Raw genomic sequence first — 20,123 nt, forward strand, 5'->3', positions numbered from 1 at the left:
GTAAAAGGGCCTTAATGCTCAATGTATATGTGGTGACCAGTCACTGGATTTGTTTAGCACTTAGAACTGATGTAGCTCCAGGCTGCTGCTGATACTTTGCAGTTAGTACACATTACATTGGATAGGAATCATACATGGTATAAATTCATTATATGCGCACAGAATAAGCCGTGAATGACTCAAAATTCAATCTGTTTTTCCACTAACTCCCTTTACGCTATTACTTTAGCTTTTTGGAAACATTCTATCAAAATTCTGAATCGCCGCTGGCATTTCCTAGAAATATGTAAAAATTAAATAAGAGTGTGGTCCAAAAGTAAAATTAGTTAGGACTCTGAAGTAATTAGTTTAACTTATTTTACAATGCATAATTTCATCTTGGCATGCATTCTGCTGAATGGCTGCTTGGTGCCATTCCACACTGGCACTGCCAGCAAGATATAGATGGCTGCTTTTAATGCACATTGTGTGAATTAGAAGAAATTGACCAAAATGTCTACGTAGTTTACCATCATAGCACCTAAAGAAGTTTTAGTACACACATTAAAGCTAATTATTGGGGGTCGCAGCAGTGGGAGACCTTGTGATCAGCTTATCTCTTCTAACAAGACAGTATAGCTGAAAGTCAATAGCCCCTTTAAATATATTCTGCTTGAAAAAAGTCATGCAAAAAGAAAAACTGCAATGATTTAAAGGGGTTGTAAACTATTGATGGGCTTTCCGCAGAATAGGTCATCAATAGTAGATTTGTGTGGTGCCAGGGACCACCGTGGATCAGTTATTCGCTAGCCTACTACACTTGTGTATTGAGTTGATTTCTGCAGTAAGCAGACAGCTCTATTTCCAATGTAGTGGCCAAGCTTGATATTGCAGGCAAAATTCAAATTAATTTCTGTGGGAACTTGGCCTGCAATAACAAGCTTAGCCATCACAGGGAGAACGGAGCGGTCTACTTTTTGTAGAAATCAGCTTAGTGCATGAATACAGTGGCTTGCTAAACAGCTAAATGGCAGGGATTTAGCGTGATGGACCTCTACTGATCTACTATTGATGACCTATCCTGAGCATAGACCATCACTAGTTTAAAACTGGACCGCCCCTTTAAATGTAAGCAGCAGATACCATAAATATCATCTCTATTCAAGGGATTTTTGGCCATTTTTTATAGGTCTGACTAGACACAGCTCTTCTCTTTACACTACATAAGAATTACTGCATATTTTTATTGCAAGCCCAGAAATCTGGGTGTTCTATTAAACATCCTGTTTAATACTGTAATAGGAAAAGCCACAACTTCATAGAAAAATGCAGATTTATTTCTGGTCCGCATAAGGATCACTGACATAAAGTAGTTTCAGATCGCAGCAGATTGCATCCATGCCTGTCTGTCCTGGAGCTGTCGTGTTGGAGTCAGGTCTTGTGACCCCTTCTGCCACTTTTTTCCACCCACCTCAACACGTTTATACAAAGTGGGCAGTGTTTAGCATGTTGAACAAATGAAAGGGATTTTCTCTGAATCATAAATGATCGGGGTGGGGGGGCTCAGCTATCTGTAACGCTCCCACTGAATTTAATGTAGCGACTTCATGCATGTGGAGTCATAACTGTATTCATTACTCATTCTCAGGATCCATAGGGGCCCCAAATGATCAGCAAGTTACCCCTATCCGGTGGATAAGGGATAACTTGTGATTCTGAGAAAACCCTAAGGCCCAATGTCTACAGGCAAAATAGAGTTAAGAAATCTACGCGGGGATCCCGCACGCAGGATACACGCCCATAGGGAATCATTGGACACCCAATTAAATACCTGCGGATGTCATTTTTGCTGGCACGCGGATCACACGTGCAGGAAAGCAACCGCAGCATGCTCCACTTTGTGCGGTTTTCCCACATGGATGGCTCCCGTGGCTTTCTTTGAAGCCTATGGAAGCCGCCTGGTACCGCAGGAAAGCAGGAGTTCAAAAAAGAAAAATGTGCACGGCGCATACGAGCAGCGCGCTGCCGGCGTGCCGAGCACATCCGCCGGGCCGAAGAAAGAAGATACGGCCACGGCGGAGGGGAGACCCGCAGCGTCCGGACAGGTGAGTATATCCTATTTTCTTGGCCTCATGTCTGTGGGAAAGGAGGGACCCGCTGCGGGATTCTGTACAGGGAATCTGTGCGGGCCCGAATTTCCCCGTGGACTTGAGGCCTTAGGCCCCCTTCACACGAAGGTATTTGTGCACACAAAAGTAGCAAGCACAGTATGCAGAACCCATTAGAACAATAGAACCTATTGATTTCAATGGGTTTGTTCACATGTGTGTATTTTTCCTGCACATTTCTGCCGCACAAAAAAAAAAAATGCAGCATGCTCTATTCTCCTGCGCATAGAAGTCAATGGAGGTTGCACAAATGCGCACACAATACACAACGAGATGCGTGATACGCTTCAGAATTCCGCTGGAAAAAGAACACATCTGGAACTCATTAGACTAAATTAGCCATTTCAATTGGTGCAACTTTATGCCAGAAATTGGGGTAAATTATAGTGTAAATCTGCACCAGTCTGCACCTGTTAATAAATTTGGTTTACCTTCCTCTAGTTGGCTGCAGATTAATACTGGCATATGAATCGCCGGTGTCCTAATGATGTTGCCTCTGCAGCGTTAGTAAATATCATTATGATATATTTACCATTTTTCTTCTGTAATATGACGCTTCCTGTAGTGACAATCCTATAATATCATCGTTACCAGCACTTGAATATATTCCAGATTGCAGCATATATTACGTCAGCTCTGTGTCAAATATAAGAACTTTGTTTAATTGACCTGTTCCCGTCACTTGCGCCTCCCTTGGGCATAATACTGCTTACCTTGGCCCTCCGGCAGCAAACCTCCAACACCTGCTTAAAAATACATATCCTGTGACAGAACACGCGCACCTCATTTCTTAATGGAGTGAGAGTGCTGCTTTACCAGCTGTTCCTCATGCATGGCATGCAGGCTTATTATTAACTAGTTTGGGGTTCCAGCTGGGAAATTGCCACCTATAATTTGCCACCTTCTACCCTTCAAACAAGGTAAACCTCAGTTGGTATAATAAAACTTAGATCCTGATGGTGAAATGATGTGATTGAGTAAACCCGGGCCACTTTCAGCATCTGCGTTCTACATGACAGTTGTTGATGAGGATTTGACCGCTGCTTTATTTCGGGAGTCTAAACACATTTTGCAGATTGATTTTATTCCCCAGAGAAAATTACCGTAAGCTTTACATCACAAGCAAACGGTTTATTCACGTTTATCCTGATGTCACGAAAAAAACTAAAAATGTGTTCTTTAGTAATTGCATTTTAGTAGCTGAATTTTTAAATTTAGCTATTTAGAGGTTTGTACATTAGACAGGACGATACAATGTTATTTTTGAGGTCAGAACAATCAAAAAGTATGGTCGACATTCAGGATTGCAGATTAATTAGGCTAAATCTGCCTGTATTACTATTGATAGTTTGGCCATGTGAAATACCTATTTTCATGGACAGCCTTAGCCACGTGCGACCATTGTAGTCACACACAATTGCCCGCCCTCAAGTCCAGCTGGCAAGATGACCTTCTTCCTCCATGTGGCAATGTCTTGTGGTGCTACATGAATCATTCTCCTCCTGGCTCAGTCTCTTTCCCTCTGATGTTCTGAGTCACCAGAACATTAACCCTTTTCAATCCAATTTTGGATTCGGAATTTCCTAGGGGACTTTCTCTTTCTGCAATTATACAATAGCGCCGTCTGCTGGCTAGAGCCAGTACTGCGGTATGGGACATGCTGAAGAGGCCCCGACAACAAAGGGGCCAGTAATATATAGTAACAATACCCTGCCGGTCGTCTTCCGACATCGGAGCTGAACAGCCTTCAATCGGAATGTCTTTAGACGTCAGACAGTGGACTGGAAAGGGTTAATGCCCCCACAATACAATTGCTTAGTTGTATTGCTGTATTTATTTCATGAGCTTGATTCTGGTATTATTGCTATGTACTGAGGTTGATTTGTACTGTATTTATGTTGTGAGCTTGGTTCTGGTGCTGTATTTATATTATGTACTTGGTCTTGTTATTGTCGTTATGTACTGTTATGTCCAACCAGGACGCGCTGGATCTGTCACTCGCAGATCTCTCACAAATGCAAATGAACAAGTAACAAGTCTGGGAAACATTGTACCTATATAACCAAACACAGGAAAGGGCCCTGCCTGAACGCAGGGCGATCGCCCCGATAAGGACGGCCCTGACCACGTACCTCGGCCGCTAGTTGACCCTACGTGGGAAAGGAAAAACACAAAAAAAAAAAAAACTAGAAATGATAACAAATACAGTACTTAGCTTGAGAAGTAGCCGGTAACTAAACGCTCTAGAACCTAGCTCTGATTGCTAGCTCAGACAGACTGACAATCAACCACTGTTCAGTTCAGTACCAGGCCAGGTTAAATAGCCCTAGAATTATCCACAGGTGCAACCAAGCCCTTCACACCTAATACCACACCCACTCAGCCAGAAGATGTAGAAACACATCCAAAACCAGCACCAGACTATCAGCAAGACAGCAATTTCAGAACCGCCGCAACAGTACCTCCTCTATCAAAACGGGGCCAGGACCTGCATCGACATCTGCCGCTGGTACCCATGTCCTCTCCTCAGGACCATAACCATGCCACTGCATTAAAAACTGTAGAGGGTCCACAATGAGACTTATCTCAAAATGAATATCCCATTTCCTGAATCAACAAACTTCTTTAACAGAGTCAATGAAACAGATTAGTTATTCTTATCGAAATCGGAATCTCCGAACGAAAAGACGCCGGATTAGTTTTTCTCAATAATTTTAAAAGGGCCAATAAAACTAGAACCTAACTTAAAAGACTGTTTGATTTTTATGTTCCTGGTTGACAACCACACCTAGTCCCCAACCAAGAAATTAGTTCCCTCAGAACGTCTATTATACCCCACCTGCTTGAAATTTTTAACCGTCCTTTAAAGATTCTTCTGAATATCTTCCCATTCCCCTTTATGTTAGGGTGCATTTACACTGCGAAGATGATCGCTCAAAAGATGGCTTTTGAGCGATCATTTTGCATAAACTACTACTTGGCACTAATGCCTATTAGTACCAAGTAGCAGTGTGTGAGCTATAGGGAGCTGTAATAGGGAAACACACCACCCGCTGTTCCATGATTACTTTCACTTTGATCTGCCAGTGGGGCTGACAGCTGAGAAAAGCTGTTACAATGCTATCAGCTGTAATCAGCTCTCCGTGGGCAGAGCACAGTGTGTGGTCCTGCTTATCAGCTATTCTGCTAAACAATGGTTTTCAAACAGAACTGAAAATCGTCATTCGGCAGAAAACTGAAAGATTGGCACATTTAGACACAACGATTATCGCTCAAAAGATGACTTTTGGGTGAACTTTGAGCGATAATTGTTGTGTCTATATGGACCTTAAGAAAAGGGACCAAAACATGGATGGAACCCATAATTACAAAAAAAAGTGCGACGTCCCCGTAGATTCCAACGATTTATTGTTAAGTGCAAATTCAGCTAAAGGCAAAAACCCAACCAATCCTCTAGATTATCTGAGACATAACACCGCAAGTATTGTTCCAGACTCTGGTTACATCTCTCAGTTTGTCCATTAGTCTCTGGATGTTAGGCCAAGGAAAATGAGAGCTTAATACCCAACCGAGAGCAAACAAACCACCAGAACCTGAAAACAACCTGGACCCCATGATCAGAGACAATATTTGCTGGTAACCCGTGCAATCTCACAATATGAGTAATGAACAATCTGGACAAGGTTTTAGCATTGGAAAGACTGAGAAGAGCCACAAAATGACACATCTTGCTAAAACGATTAACCACATCCCAGATAACAGTATTACTCTCTGAAAGCAGCAAATCTGTAATAAAGTCCATAGACAAATGAGTTCAAGGTTTCACAGGTAATGGTAATGTGGAATTATGAGGCAATTTAGTCCTGGCACAAAACTCACAGGACGAGACAAAGCTGAAAACATCTTGTCGCAAAAACAGCCACCAAAAATTCTTGTGAGTAACTTACGGGTATTGTTAATCCCCGGATGACCAGCCGATACGGAACTATGTACTTCAGAAAGCAGTTGCAACCTCAAATGAACAGAGACAAACAGCTTTCCCACAGGAAGACCTGCTGAAGCTAAAACCCCGACACTTTTGCTTTTTCGCAAACAAACGATTATCGCGCAGAATTTGGAGGACCTGACGAACATGAGAAATGTGTGAATCGAAATAAGATAAAAAGATAAGAATATTGTCGAGATATACCAGAATGAAGCGGCCAATAAATTCATAGAGGACCTCATTAATGAAGGACTGGAAAACTGCAGGAGCATTTGTTAAACCAAACGGCATCACCAAGTTCTCAAAATGCCCTTCAGGGGTGTTAAATGTGGTTTTCCATTCGCCCCCCTCCTTAATCCAAAACAAAATAATATGCCCCTTTTAGATCTAATTTTGCAAAACAGCTGGCACCATTCACCTGCGCAAATAGATCTGGAAGGATAGGCAATAGGTATGGATTGTGCTTGGTGATCTTGTTTAGCTTCCTGAAATCAAGACAGGCCGCAAACCCCCATCCTTCTTAACTAAAAAAAAAACAGTGGTCAGAGGAGATTTTGAGGGGCGTATGTTTTTTTTAAACTGTCCCAGATATAAACCTTTAGGCCTCCTTCCCACGAACGGATTTCCGCCGCGTAATTTGCGGCGAAAATCCGCTGCGTTGCCCGCAGCTATTAGGTTCTATTGAACCTAATAGCTCAGGGCGCACGGTGCAGAATTCCACCGCGGAATTCCGCACCGTGAAATCTCCCGTCCTCACCCGCGGGTGTACGCGCTGACGGCTTCCATTGCAGTCAATGGAAGCTGTCCGTTCACGCTATCTCCCGCTGTAACACAGCGGAAGATAGCGTGAAAACGCTTTCCCGCCTACCGCCGGCGCGTCACATGACACAGCCGGCCGCGTCATGTGACGCGGTGGGCGTGTCATGTGACGCGGCGGCGGTGGGCAGGGAAGCGTCATGCGGGAGCGAAGATCCTGGATCCGCTGGTAAGTATGGGGTCTCTGGGGGGCGCCGTGACGGGCTTCGCCGCGGAATATTCCACGGCGGAGCCCGTCACGCTCGTGTGCAGCCGGCCTTAGGCCTCATGTCCACTGGGTAAATGGAATTGCGGAATCCGCAGCGGATTTTGCCCATAAGGAATCATTGCCATCCGAGGGTCCATTAAATTGATTTTTGCACCCGCGGATGGCATTTTAAAAGAATTGCGTTTTTCATGCGCGGGAGAAAAAACGTGGCATGCTCCATTTGCCGCAGAATCCGCGCGGATCGGCAACATTGCTATCACATTGATAGCAATGTGTGCGGATATCTGCATGCAAAAAAATGCCATTTAAAACAAATCCGCGCGGAATCCGCGGCAGATTCTGCGCGGATTGTATTTTTTGAGTGGACATGAGGCCTTAGAGCCTGTCTCTCAGGAGCAGTCAGGTTGTTCATGCGGCTTTTAGGCAGTTTAGAGTTTGGGATGAGTTCAATAGAGCAATCCCCCTCTCTGTGAGGCAGTAATCTGTTTGATCCCTCCTGCACAAAGACATCAGAGAAGTCAGATAAATAATCAGGCAAATCATTCACTTGCACGGAAGACACCTTTATAGATCTACAACATGTTTCAAGAAAGCGCTCCATTTAGAAATGTCTCCCCTCTCCTAATCCCCACGGGATTATGCCACCGCAACCAGGGCAAACCTAAGACTACTTGCTTTGGAAGGGATTCCATAATATAAAGGGTGATAGTCTCTGTATGAAATAATCCGATCTTGAGACAAAGATCCGGAACACAGAACTTTAAACACTTCCGTGATAGTGGAGAGGCATCCATAGCAGAGACCGGAATGGGTGAATCCAGAGGTTTTACCTCTAAACCCAAACATCTTACCGTCTCCTGATTAATTAGGTTGACACCAGCTCCATAGTCCAAAAAGACTGTGATCTGAACCCTATCACCCCAAAGAGTATCTCAGCGGGAAGAACCAGACTAAAGGACGAAATCCAGGCAATCTGTAGGCCTAGAGGAACCTCCCCTCTAACCTCCAGGCCTCCTAGGTTTCCGGCTGTGACTGGCTGCAAGGACAATTCTGCACAAAATGTCCCATCCTACTGCAGAGAAAGCACCGTTCTCTGACCTGACCCCTTTTCTCTCTACTGACCTTGCCAGGTAATGAACCCAGTTGCATGGGTTCTTTTCTTTTCCCTCAGAAGGCAAAAACACAGAAGTAGAGGAAAGCTCATTATGGCTTTCTCTAATCTGTCTACCTGCTCTGATGGCTAAAGACATTGCCTCATCAAGACTTTGGGGAACTGGATAAACCACTAATAAGTCCTTAACTTTATAAGTGAGACCACAGTTGAACTGGTTTCGCAAAGCAGGGTCATTCCATTGAGTCTCAGTCACCCAACGGCAGAACTCGGCGCAGAAATCCTCAGTGGAAGAGTCTCTCTCGTGTACACCTCTGATCTTTCCCTCTGCCAGCGACATCCTATCGGGGTCATCATAGATTAAACCTAGGACATTGAAGAAATGATCCATGGAGGACAAAGCTTCAGAGCAGGGAGGCATGGAAAAAGCCCACACCTGTAGAGCCTCCTGCAGCCTGGATATGACGATGCCGGCCCTCTGTAACTCGTCACCAGAGGACACAGGGCATAACCTGAAATACAGCTTGCATGACTCTCTAAAGCAAACAAATTTCTGTCTATCTCCAGGAAAACAGTCCGGAAGCTCAAGTTTAGGCTCCTTCCTTACCTGAAGCCCCTAGGGTCGGTTACTGCTGTTTTATTTAAGCAACTTCAATTGCCAGCGTCCTCAGCTGGTTTGAGAAAACCACAATGGGGTTCATATTAGAAAGTGAAAATAGCACACCGAGTAAGTGAGGCGGTTGATTTTGTTACCTCTAACCAGGACGCGCTAGATCTGTCACCCCGTAGATCTCCCACAAATGCAAATGAACAAATAACAAAATAGGGATAGAAACAAAATCTAGTAAACACTGTTCCTATATAGCCAAACACAGGGAAGGGCCCTGTTGCGATCGTAAACAAAAGAGGACTAGGTATGCACACGGGTTTCAAGCAAACTGACCCTATTCTACACGGGAGGATGGCAAGGTCCTACCTAAGCGGGGACATTGCCCCAATAAGGGCAGCCCAGCGGTCTTCGGATCTGGGCCCTAGCTGATCCTAGGACCCACACACCAGAACAGGATGCATTCACATGCCACATGACAGGGACTGAACAACAGGACACACAGAGCCAGAATACACAGCATACAGCAGCCACAATGCAAACACTAATAGCAGATGATAAGCGGAATATAAATATCAGGTATTAGTTAACATTTTGTACAAAACATGAAAGCTAGCAGGCCCTTCACGGCTCCTGGTTATACTGCTAGTCCCTACACTAACCAGGAGTCCAGTAGAACCGGACAGAGTTCACACAGAACGCTGCAACAGAACAGGACACAGATAGCAGGTCATACAACAAGCTAACACAAAATTGACAGAATTTAAACAAACGGATATGAACCAGCAAGACACAGATCACACAGCAAACTTCAACAGAACAGAGAACAGCTAACAGGACACATGTCACAGATACACCCAAACAGTACAAGACCAGCTTCAGACTGACCAGCAGATCGGTTTATATGTTAGCACAGACCCAGGGGATAGGCTAGCCAGAAGAACCACACCCAGCCAGCTCAATCATTATCCCTGTGAGGGCTGCGCTGCTAGGAAGCTTAGAACTACAGATCTCAGCAGCACACGTAACAGGGCCTGCCTGTGCCTGAACACAGGGTGATCACACCGATAAGAACGGCCCTGACCGCGTACCTTGGCCCCTAGTTGACCCTATGTGGGAAAGGAAAACCACAAGAAAACCAAAACTAAAAAATGATAAACGCAGTATTTGGCTTGAGTAGCAGCAGGTAACCTAAAGCTCCAGGACCAGATCTCTGAACGCTAGCTCAGCCAGACAGACTGTAATTCAACCGCAGTTCAACTCACCATCAGGTCAGGTTAAATAGCCCTAGAATTATCTACAGGTGCGACCAAGCATGTCGCACCTAATTCCACACCCACTGAGGCAGAAGATGTAGAAACACATCCAAAACCAGCACCAGACTATCAGCAAGGCAGCATTTCCAGAACAGCCGCAACATGCACATGTCATTTGTGCTATATTTGTTATGAACTTGGTTCTGGTGCTGTATTTGTGTTATGAGCTTGGTCCTGATTGTTGTTATGTACATGTTGTTTGTGCTATATTTGTTATGAGCTTGTTTCTGGTGCTGTATTTATGTTATGAACTTGGTCCTGATGTTGTTATGTACATGTGGTTTGTGCTATATTTGTTATGAGCTTGTTTCTGGTGCTGTATTTATGTTATGAACTTGGTCCTGATGTTGTTATGTACATGTGGTTTGTGCTATATTTGTTATGAGCTTGGTTCCAGTGCTGTATTTATGTTATAAACTTAATCCTCATATTGTCATTAGGTACATGACGTTTGTGCTATATTTATTATGAGCTTGGTTCTGTATTTATATTATGAACTTGGTTCTGGTACATAATTAATTCACTCACACTGTTCTGGTGTTATGCTGCTATTTGCATAAGCAAAATACAGGCACACTGCTTATTAGTGCAATATATAATTTTTTTAATTTTTTTTCTTATCACCTCAAGTGCCAAAGGAAATTCTGCACAAGGTGCCATCTGACCTAAGGCCGGCATTGATTGCCTATAATCATGTATAGGTATCAATATCTCCTCAAAAGTAGGCGATTTCATTAAGCTGAATTTATCGCCTTTAATAGGTAAAGTCAGGAGGAGATATGTAAGAGCTATGTGACTGCTAGGATAGTACACTGCATTACTAATGTAGTGCATTCTACTACCCCTATAACAGCAGTCTATTAGACTTTTTCTGGTGGGGTCTAGTAGGCCGAGTTACATGGCAGACATTGAGGCCTTTATCAGGCTTCCGACAGGGTGCTGATGGGTGAGAGAAACTGCCCCTACCCCTTATCATCTGCTTACATGCTGCAGTTGCTATTGATTGTGGCATGTAAGGAGTTAAACTGACGGGATTTGAGGTTTCTCCATTCCTGGTGCTTAGAGCAGGAGTCTGGACGTAGTCAGCCAAGCCACCACCTTAAAAGACATATGTGCAGATTTAAAGCCCATTATTGAGGTCAGTAAAAAGGCATATGGGCTGTCACTAAGGGGTTAATCTTGATTTCCTAGCCTTAGGACTCTTGGCTGAGTGCGCATGTGGAAATCAGGAGGATTCGCTATCGCCCTAATGAGCATTTGGCTGACCGCTATCTAAAGTGAATGAACTGCAGCTTTATCCCTCATTCACAAGCCAGTATTCTGTGTAGTATTTCACATCGGTATTTGTGAGCCAAAACCAGGAGTGGAACCTACAGAGACAAAGCGTAATGGAAAGCTTGCATCTCTCTAGTATTTGGGATCCACTCCTGGTTTTGGCCTACATATAATAATGCAAAATACTGACCAGAATACTGACGTGTGAATGGGGCTTTAAGGTGAATTCGCACACTGCGGAATTGCTGCAGGATTTCAGCTGCGGAATGCAAACTGAAATTCTGCAGCAATGTACAGTGCAATGTAAGGCTGGATTCACACGAACGTATATCGGCTCGGTTTTCACGCCCAGCTGATATACGTTGTCTCTCTCTGCAGGGGGTAAGGATGGAAGAGCCAGGAGCAGTGCTCCGAGCTCCCGCCCCCTCTCTGCCTCCTCTCCGCCCCTCTGCACTATTTGCAATGAGGAGAGGTGGGATGGGGCGGGGCTAATTCTCCTAATTTAGCCCCGCCTGTCCCGCCTCCTTTCATTGCAAATAGTGCAGAGGGGGTGGAGAGGAGGCAGAGAGGGGATTGGAGCTCAGTTCCTGCTCCTGGTTCTTCCATCCCCCCCCCCCCCCCCCCCTTGCAGATGAGGACACCGTATATCGGCTCGGCGTGAAAACCAAGCCGATATACGTTCGTCTGAATCCACCCTAAGTGAATGCGGTTTTAACAACAACCTATTCATTCACAGCAAAGAAAATCCACAGCTGAAGATAGAGCATGCTGCACATTTTCAAATCCGCAACATGCTCTATTTTTGGCAGAAATACAGTGGATTTTCACACCAAAATTCATGCTGTGCAGTGCAATAAGCGAATTCTGTGAAAGTTCACATCAAAATCCGGGTGTGGGATTTGTCACAGATATATTCAGTGATGTCTAAGGATACCATTAACTTGACTTACCAATAGGGGGCACATAAGCCATGGCTGCAACAATTACTGTAGCAAAACACATATCTCAGCACAATACACAGTTAATATCTGAATAAAACTGCACAACTGTTGTTTATACTAATCGCATAAAAATGTAATGTTCTTAGCATTTTGATCAAAGCATGTGGGCCCATGTGCCGTGTCCACATGCTTTCATGAACATACATGTACATTCTGAGGTTAAAAATAAAGGCCCATTGTTTAAGGTTGAATAGGGTCTATTCTTCTTTCCCAAACTCCAAGGAATCTAAACGGGAATGACACTTGCGTGAATCGGGCGTAACACATGCAAAACTGCCCAACAGAGGGTGTCGCTTTTACCATTTGTGGCTACAGAGAATTTTGTGTCACTAAGCGGGGGCCCTATTACTAAGCGCGGCCACATAGGGGTTTCATTACTAAGTGGGGCTGCATAAGGGGTTTATTACTTTGAAAGTCAGTGGTTGTCACTAAACAGTCCTGTTAGTGACCCATCATTTACAGCAAGTACAATATATTCAGCATATACTACAATATCATCAAGTATCTTCAATATCATTCTTCAAAATATATATCATTTGTAGATTTGATCATGATGGGGCTTAATTTTCAGGTCAGTGGGTGTACAACTTCTGGGACAACTCCAATCCCAAGAACGGGGCTCTGGTGCAGCCTGAAATGAGGGCAGTGGTGATTGCACATGAGTACTGCCACCCCATTCATTTTAGTGGGACCGCTGAAGGTGGCTGAGTTCAAGCACTCGACTATCTCTGGTCCCATTGACATGAATGGAGTGGTGGTGCTCATGTGCGATGAACACCTCTGTCCTCACTTCAGGATGCCTTGAATTCCGGTTCTCATGATGGGTTGGGTTCCTGGTGGTCAGTCGCTCACAGATCTGAAAGTTATCTAGTATCCTGTGTACATAGAATAACTTTCAAACTTGGCTTAACCCCTTTAAGGCCAAGTTCCCATATGTCTGGCCATAATTTTTTTCTCTTTGGCGTGGTAGTAAAACATTGGATGAAAACTAATGCCAGAACTGATTCCACAATTTTTTATGGGATTTTCCATGGTATCTGGCACATTAGCTGTGATGCCGAATGTCTTCCTGAGCTGGATGGACAAATGTTGCATGCAACATGGACACTGGACCAGTTTACAAAGTGTGCAAAGTTGCATCCGACTCGGGCATAAAACAGTTGACCGGTCACAATCGATTTATGTGCAGGGAGCCCAGGTTCCTTATTTGCAGTACGTTTTTGCACCAGTCAATCCCATTTCATTTGAAACGTGCCAACCCTATTTGGCATTTATGCATAGAGTTTGCCATGCACGGGTCAGTGTAACCCCATCAGAAAAGCATTATGCTTTTTGCTGTGGAGACCTGAAAAAGCTATTTCTCATGATACATTAATATATTTCTTTGTGGTAAATTGCTTGCATGATGGAAAATATTGTATGTCTGCATTATCTTACAAGACAATCCTTCACACGACACTCAAAGACAAGCACACTAGATTTTTTGGTCCGGCACAAAGACAAGTCTAGCTGCAAGCTTTGTGATGCAACAATACGGTAACATATGGCAGCATGGTGTGCGAGCTATGTATAGCAGGCGTTTGTCCTAGGCCTCATGTCCAGGACAATCTTTCCTGCCTGGCGCTATATTTGCCGTCCAGGCGCTTTTACGCCACGGGAATATGCCTGTGTGATCTGATGCATTGGAATCCAATGCATCAGATGGCAGTGTATATCAGCCGGCCGTAAAAATGATGGCCGATATACGCTCGTGTGAATAAACCCTTAGGTCAAATATACGCAATTTTGAAAGTGCCGCATTCCTTTAGTTAAACCTTGTGCCATATTTATAATATGCAATAAGATAAGGTTTTTTCTTTGTTCGTTCTGTCCAAGAGTCCTTGGTGCAGATTTATGATTTTTGATGTTTTATCGAATGTAAGTCTCTTTTTAGACAAATGTTTGGACGTCATATGGGTTGGAGAGAGAAGACTCATGCGGTGGGGGAATTTGTAGCAAATTGTTTCTGTGTTCAACCTTTTCTACATGGAATCTAATGTTCTTCATTTTATGACATACAGTATGTACTTTTACCAGTTTTGTACATTTTGCTCACACCAATAAAATTTGTTCCATTTTTGACAACAGCAAACTTTTAGCAAAATTGCGCTTTTCATAAATTTTCCCAATATGTTCATCTGTTTCAGCACAAGTTGACCCTGAGCACACGCATCATGTGTAATCCCGACAACCTGACCCACCGTGACCTCCTGAATCACAGCTATGGGATCAGTCTGCCCCTGATCAACTGCAAACCAAAAACATCTGTAAGTCTGCCAGTCCTAAGGTTCTGCTGCTTCCTTCCTTCCAGTCATAGCATGTTGTAGGAATATACAGCATAGCATCCAGCTACCTTTTGTAACTCACATACAGACGCATACAGATCTGCTTGCTCATCAATGCAAATGTTAATAGAGATTACACAAACCATCCACGGGTTTTACTGTACTCAAAGCCCGGATTATCTTCCACTTACTATAAGTCTGTTTTACATCTGAGTATTTCAGAAGCAATTTCAGAGTAACAGAATATATTTGATACAATGTATAATAGGCGAAGTATGCAGCTTCATTGTATGTAACTGTAGACAAAAAAGTTTTTCCACCCAAAATAAAAAAAATACCAGTTGTCCTCTTCTGACAAATTACCATATATACTCGAGTATAAGCCTAGTTTTATATCACATTTTTTTATGCTGAAAAAGCCCCCCTCGGCTTATACTCGAATGAAGTAAGAAAACAACAAAAAAAAACCTGCAATACTTACCTCCCAGCCTGCGTCTGTGTCCCTGGCCCGATGGTACCCCCGGCAGTGCAGCAAGCTGCTTTAGAATTCTCCCCGCTGTCATCTCCTTGCTCAGCTTTGAATTCTACCGATGACAGCGCTGTGCAGGTAAGTGCTGTGATTGCATCGAGTGCCAGCCAATCACAGCCGTCGCTCAATCATTCACAGCCATTTAGTGGATGACATCACTGAATGGCTGTGATTGGTTTATCAAGTGCCGGCTGTGATTGGCTGGTGCTCGTTCCAAACACAGCGCTCACTTACACGGCGCTGATGGTGGGGGAATTCAAAGCCGAGCAGGGAGATGACAGCGGGGAGAATTCTAAAGCAGCTTGCTGCACCGCCGGGGACACAGACGCCGGCTGGGAGGTGAGTATTGAATTTTTTTTTAACCTAGTATATACTCGAGTCTAGCTAGGCTTATAATCGAGTCAATACGTTTTACCAGTTTTTTGGGGTGAAACTTATTGACTCAGCTTATACTCAGGTCAGCTAATACTCGAGTATATACGGTAGTACAATTTCTATTTTTGACACCTCATGGCACCCCTGCAAAATAAAAAATAAAAATCTCTCTCTCGTCCTCTTTCATCATTCATTCTCTCATTATTCTCTCTTGCCTTTTGCTTTTCCTCTCTGTCTCTTGTTCTCTCTCTCTTTAGTTTTCTCTCCTCCCCACAGCACTCCTAGGAGCTTCGCATGACACACTAAGGCGCTGAGGCACCCTGGTTGGGAATCACTTGTCTATAGACACTTTAAACATAAATTTTTGGAGCATTTCTCAATATACAGCCCAAGCTTAGGGAAGACTCTCAATTTTGTTTATATTTCCAGTCCTTACAAGACCTGTTAAAAGGTCAGGCAATGACTTGTAGAAAAACTACCTCCCAATAGGTGGTGCTGCCGAGGCATTGTAACATCTCCAATTTGCATACCAAATTTCCCAGAGGAGCACTGTGTGGCCTTTTAAGTCTCCTCACACTACTAGGCGGTCTCCACAAGGAGGAATTGTACCCTTCCTGAAGCTTAGTGCCAAAACATAGTTTGATCTTCAACCTTGATTATTTTTTGGTTACAATTACAGTTACTGAGGCTCTCCCACAGATATCACCGACTCGAGAATGACAAATACAGCTAGTTAGGGTTTATACCACAGACTGTAAAGGAGCCCTCATGTAGAGGTATATTGAACTGATCCTGTCACACTGACTGGTTTCTTTATAATTAATTCTAATTTCAAATTTTAAGGACCAAGCACAGTCAATTATGGCGCTTGGTCCTGGGCTTTAATCCCAGCCGATTGTAAAAATATGGCGGGAATTAAAGTCCCTGTTCTGCAATCAAGCAAAAGCAGGACAGGTTGTCAGCGGTTAGTCACAGCTGAGAACCCGAAGGAGAAGGCAGGAGTGTTTTTTAACGAGTGCACAGCGCTCAATGTGGTCTCAGCAGAACCTGATCAGCTCTGCCAGAGACTATTGTCACTACAAGGGATGTTTTCCCCTGTAACTGGGGCTCCTATGGATGCCCCAGCTACAGTGGAAAAGTGTCAAGTAAAAAAACAAACAAACATGTGAATGTCCCCCAAAGTTCTTATGTGACGTCATTGGGAACATAAATGGTAAAAAAATTGTTACATAAATAAGTAAGAAAAAATTACAGAATTAAATAAAAAAATATACATAAAAAAGAAACTGACCCAAAGCCGACGCCAACTAAAACCGTCACTGTATGCGCCCCATAATCCAAAACCATACATATTATATATCAAAATGTCCGAAACAAAATGAGAAACCCATTCCCATACTTTATTTTAGCATAAGTATACTAATTAAAAAAAGAAACAATAAAGTATAAATGTTAAAAAAAAAACATTTTTTGTAGCTTTTACCCCAAATAAAACTAAAAATGGAAAAAAAAAGTCAGTGAAAAATATATGAAAAAAATCGCCCTATATGTCATGGAAAAGAAAAACGCAGCAAAAATAATTTTGGTAGCTGAAGGAAAAAAAATAAGGCAGTTAAACCACCATGTGGGTAGAATCCCTAAAAAGTGTCTGGTCCTTAAGGTGCAAAACAGCTTGGTCCTTAAGGGGTTAAATAGGATTAAAGTTGTTCCTAGCCCCATACATTGTTTTACCAAACAGCTTACTGTTCTTTAAAATGACAAAAAGAGTAGAGGCTTATTCACACAATATGCCTGTGTTGAGTGTACAAAAATTGGATGCAAAAACAATAGACAGCAGATGATCATCATCCATGCACTGTTTCAGATCCATTACAGATCTGTTGACTTTGTGTGGGCTGCTCTCATCTGTAAATTGGAGCAGAATAGCATACACTGCAATTTTTTATCCAATGGTCCATGTAAAATAAACTCATATATAAATAGCCTGATTGGCTATTTTATGTAAATCAAGTTCTTGTGGATAAGCCCTAATACCTTCTCCAGTCAAACTCCAGTCTCTATTTACCAGTTCCAACGCGTTCACATGTTATTGCCGCAGTCAATTACTGGCTTTACCAATGACTTATCAACACCAATGTGGCCAGTTATTGGCTTGCAGTGGTCATATGTCGTGTCAACACATCAACAGCGGAGCTGGGTGAACGTAGATCGACAGGTGACTAGGGAAGCATCAGCACGTGATTGGTAAGATAAGCATTACTCCTTTTGTTATTTTATACTATGGCTGTCATGGTTTGACAGCCATGTCAGAGCCAAAAATAAAGCACTAGGCATAGATAACATATCGGCAGAGCTATTACTGCCAGTACCAGTGAAAACCATCACAACGCTGTGCCAGGCAGTATGGGCATCCACACAATGGCCAAAGGACTGGAAAAGACCTGTCTTCATCCCTCTACCATAGAAAGGTGACCACCAGAATTGCTCCAACTACTGAACAATAGCCCTCATTCCGCATGCAAGCAAAATCCTATTCAGGAAAGACTGAGATCAGTAGTTGAAGCGGCGCTCCCTGATGCACAGACAGGATTCCGGCAAGGACATGGCATCTGCAACCATATTGCAAACCTATGATGGACCATGGAAAAAGCTTGAGAATACCCAAAAAATATTTACATGTGCTTCATTGACTCCATCAAGGCCTTTGACTGTTTCGGCCATGACAAGCTATGGCAGGCCCTACAAGAACTGGGCGTATCGGCACATCTCGTCAAGCTGATAACTTTATACCAGTCAAAAAGCCACTGTGAGAACAGAGTATGGGGACACAGATTGGTTTTTGATCGGCAAAGGCGTCTGACAGTGCTGCATCCTCTCACTCTTCTTGTTTAACCTATATTCGGAAGTGATCATGAGTAAAATGGACCTAGACGAATTGGAAATCGGGGTGAAAACAGGTGGAAGAAACATCAACAATCTCCGTTATGCGGATGACACAATTCTGCTTACAGAAACAGAAGCCGGTCTGAAGCAGCTGATATGGAAGATTAAAACTGAAAGGAAAAAAATGGACCTCTACCTGAACTTCAAAAAATGGCCCAATTCAAATCAAAATTGACAATTAGGCCATAGAATGCGTGCGAGACTTCATCTTTCTTGGCTCAAAAATTGACCAGGCTGGAGAATCTATACCAGAGATTAACTGTAGGATAGCACTTGGGCGAAGCGCAATGCTAAACATGGACAACATCTGGAAAAGTAGGGATATCGGCATAGCAACTTAACGCAGGATAGTACAAACCAACCTTTCCCCATAGCCACGTATGGATGTGAAAGCTGGACTGCGAAAAAAGCTGATAGAAGGAGGATTGATGCGTTGAAAATGTGGTGCTGGCGAAAGCTGCTGTGTATGCCCTGAACGGTGAGAGTAACAAACAGGGAAGTCCTGAATCATATAAGACCTGATATATCACTGGAGAGCAAGATGGCCGGACTCAGACTCATGTATTTTGGCCATGTAATGCGAGCAGAGTCGCTAGAAAAATCTATAATGTTTGGACAGATCAGTGGCAAAAGAAGAACCGCAACCAAAGGACATGATGGCTGATACTGTCAGAGCTGATACTGGCATGGATATCACACAACTGAAAGAAGCTGTGCAAAACCGAAAAACATGGAGAGAGCTCGCCTTTAGGGCTGTCAAGGATTATGAACGACTAAACGGCTAACAACAAGTATGGCTGTCATGGTTTGCCGGTCATGTTAGAGAACTTAAAACAGAATGACGTCACAGTGTTAGCCCTGGACCATATGATTCTCATGCCGGTGCATGCTCATTGTCATTTTCATACTGGAAGCTGACGAGGACACTTCTCTGCTGGTGTGTGGACAGATTGGTTGGCTGGAACACATGTGTCCCAACCAATGAGTGTTAGTCTCAACACATTTCTCCTCACAGAGGACACCAGTTATACTTCCAGTTTGAAGGTATATCTGGTCCTGTCGGAGGTTCATGGTCAGAGCCCAGTGTCTCCACTCCAATAAGTCTATCTGTAGTTATGTATTACCTTGGGCGTTGTTACATCTTATTGCCTGTATCCTTGTGGTTCTTATTTTTGTGTAACATCTGTTTCCACATGTCCTTGTTTGTCATCTAGAGAGAGGGTTGCCCTTGGCTCCTCATGTGGGGTTGCCCTCATCAGGGCGAGCACTCTGCTTTAGGTAGGGTTTGCTTGCATCTGTAGGTTATGATAGGTTCCTTTATCCCCCCATTTTAGTTTCCTTATAATTATTTTGTGTTCTCCATGTGTGAATATCCATTATTTAAAGACATAATATTTGCGTCCTCCTCGGATGTAACAATTGTGCTGTTTGTAAAAACAAAAATGGCACGGGGCATATATTGTATATTGTAGTGGTCTATCCTGCT

The 20,123-nt window shown here is 43.4% G+C and overlaps 1 protein-coding gene across 3 annotated transcripts in view; it reads left to right on the top strand.

The window, feature by feature from the left end:
* IQCH (IQ motif containing H) overlaps positions 1 to 20,123 on the top strand; it is a 118,632-nt gene that overhangs the window by 14,712 nt on the left and 83,797 nt on the right. For all 3 annotated transcript variants that reach the window (XM_066592930.1, XM_066592931.1, XM_066592932.1), the window contains one exon: positions 14,653 to 14,772. In XM_066592930.1, the coding sequence (XP_066449027.1) occupies positions 14,653 to 14,772 (120 nt within the window). The remainder of the gene's footprint in view (positions 1 to 14,652; positions 14,773 to 20,123) is intronic.

This window comes from Eleutherodactylus coqui, chromosome 2 (genome assembly GCF_035609145.1).
Source record: "Eleutherodactylus coqui strain aEleCoq1 chromosome 2, aEleCoq1.hap1, whole genome shotgun sequence".
Lineage (NCBI taxonomy): Eukaryota > Metazoa > Chordata > Amphibia > Anura > Eleutherodactylidae > Eleutherodactylus > Eleutherodactylus coqui.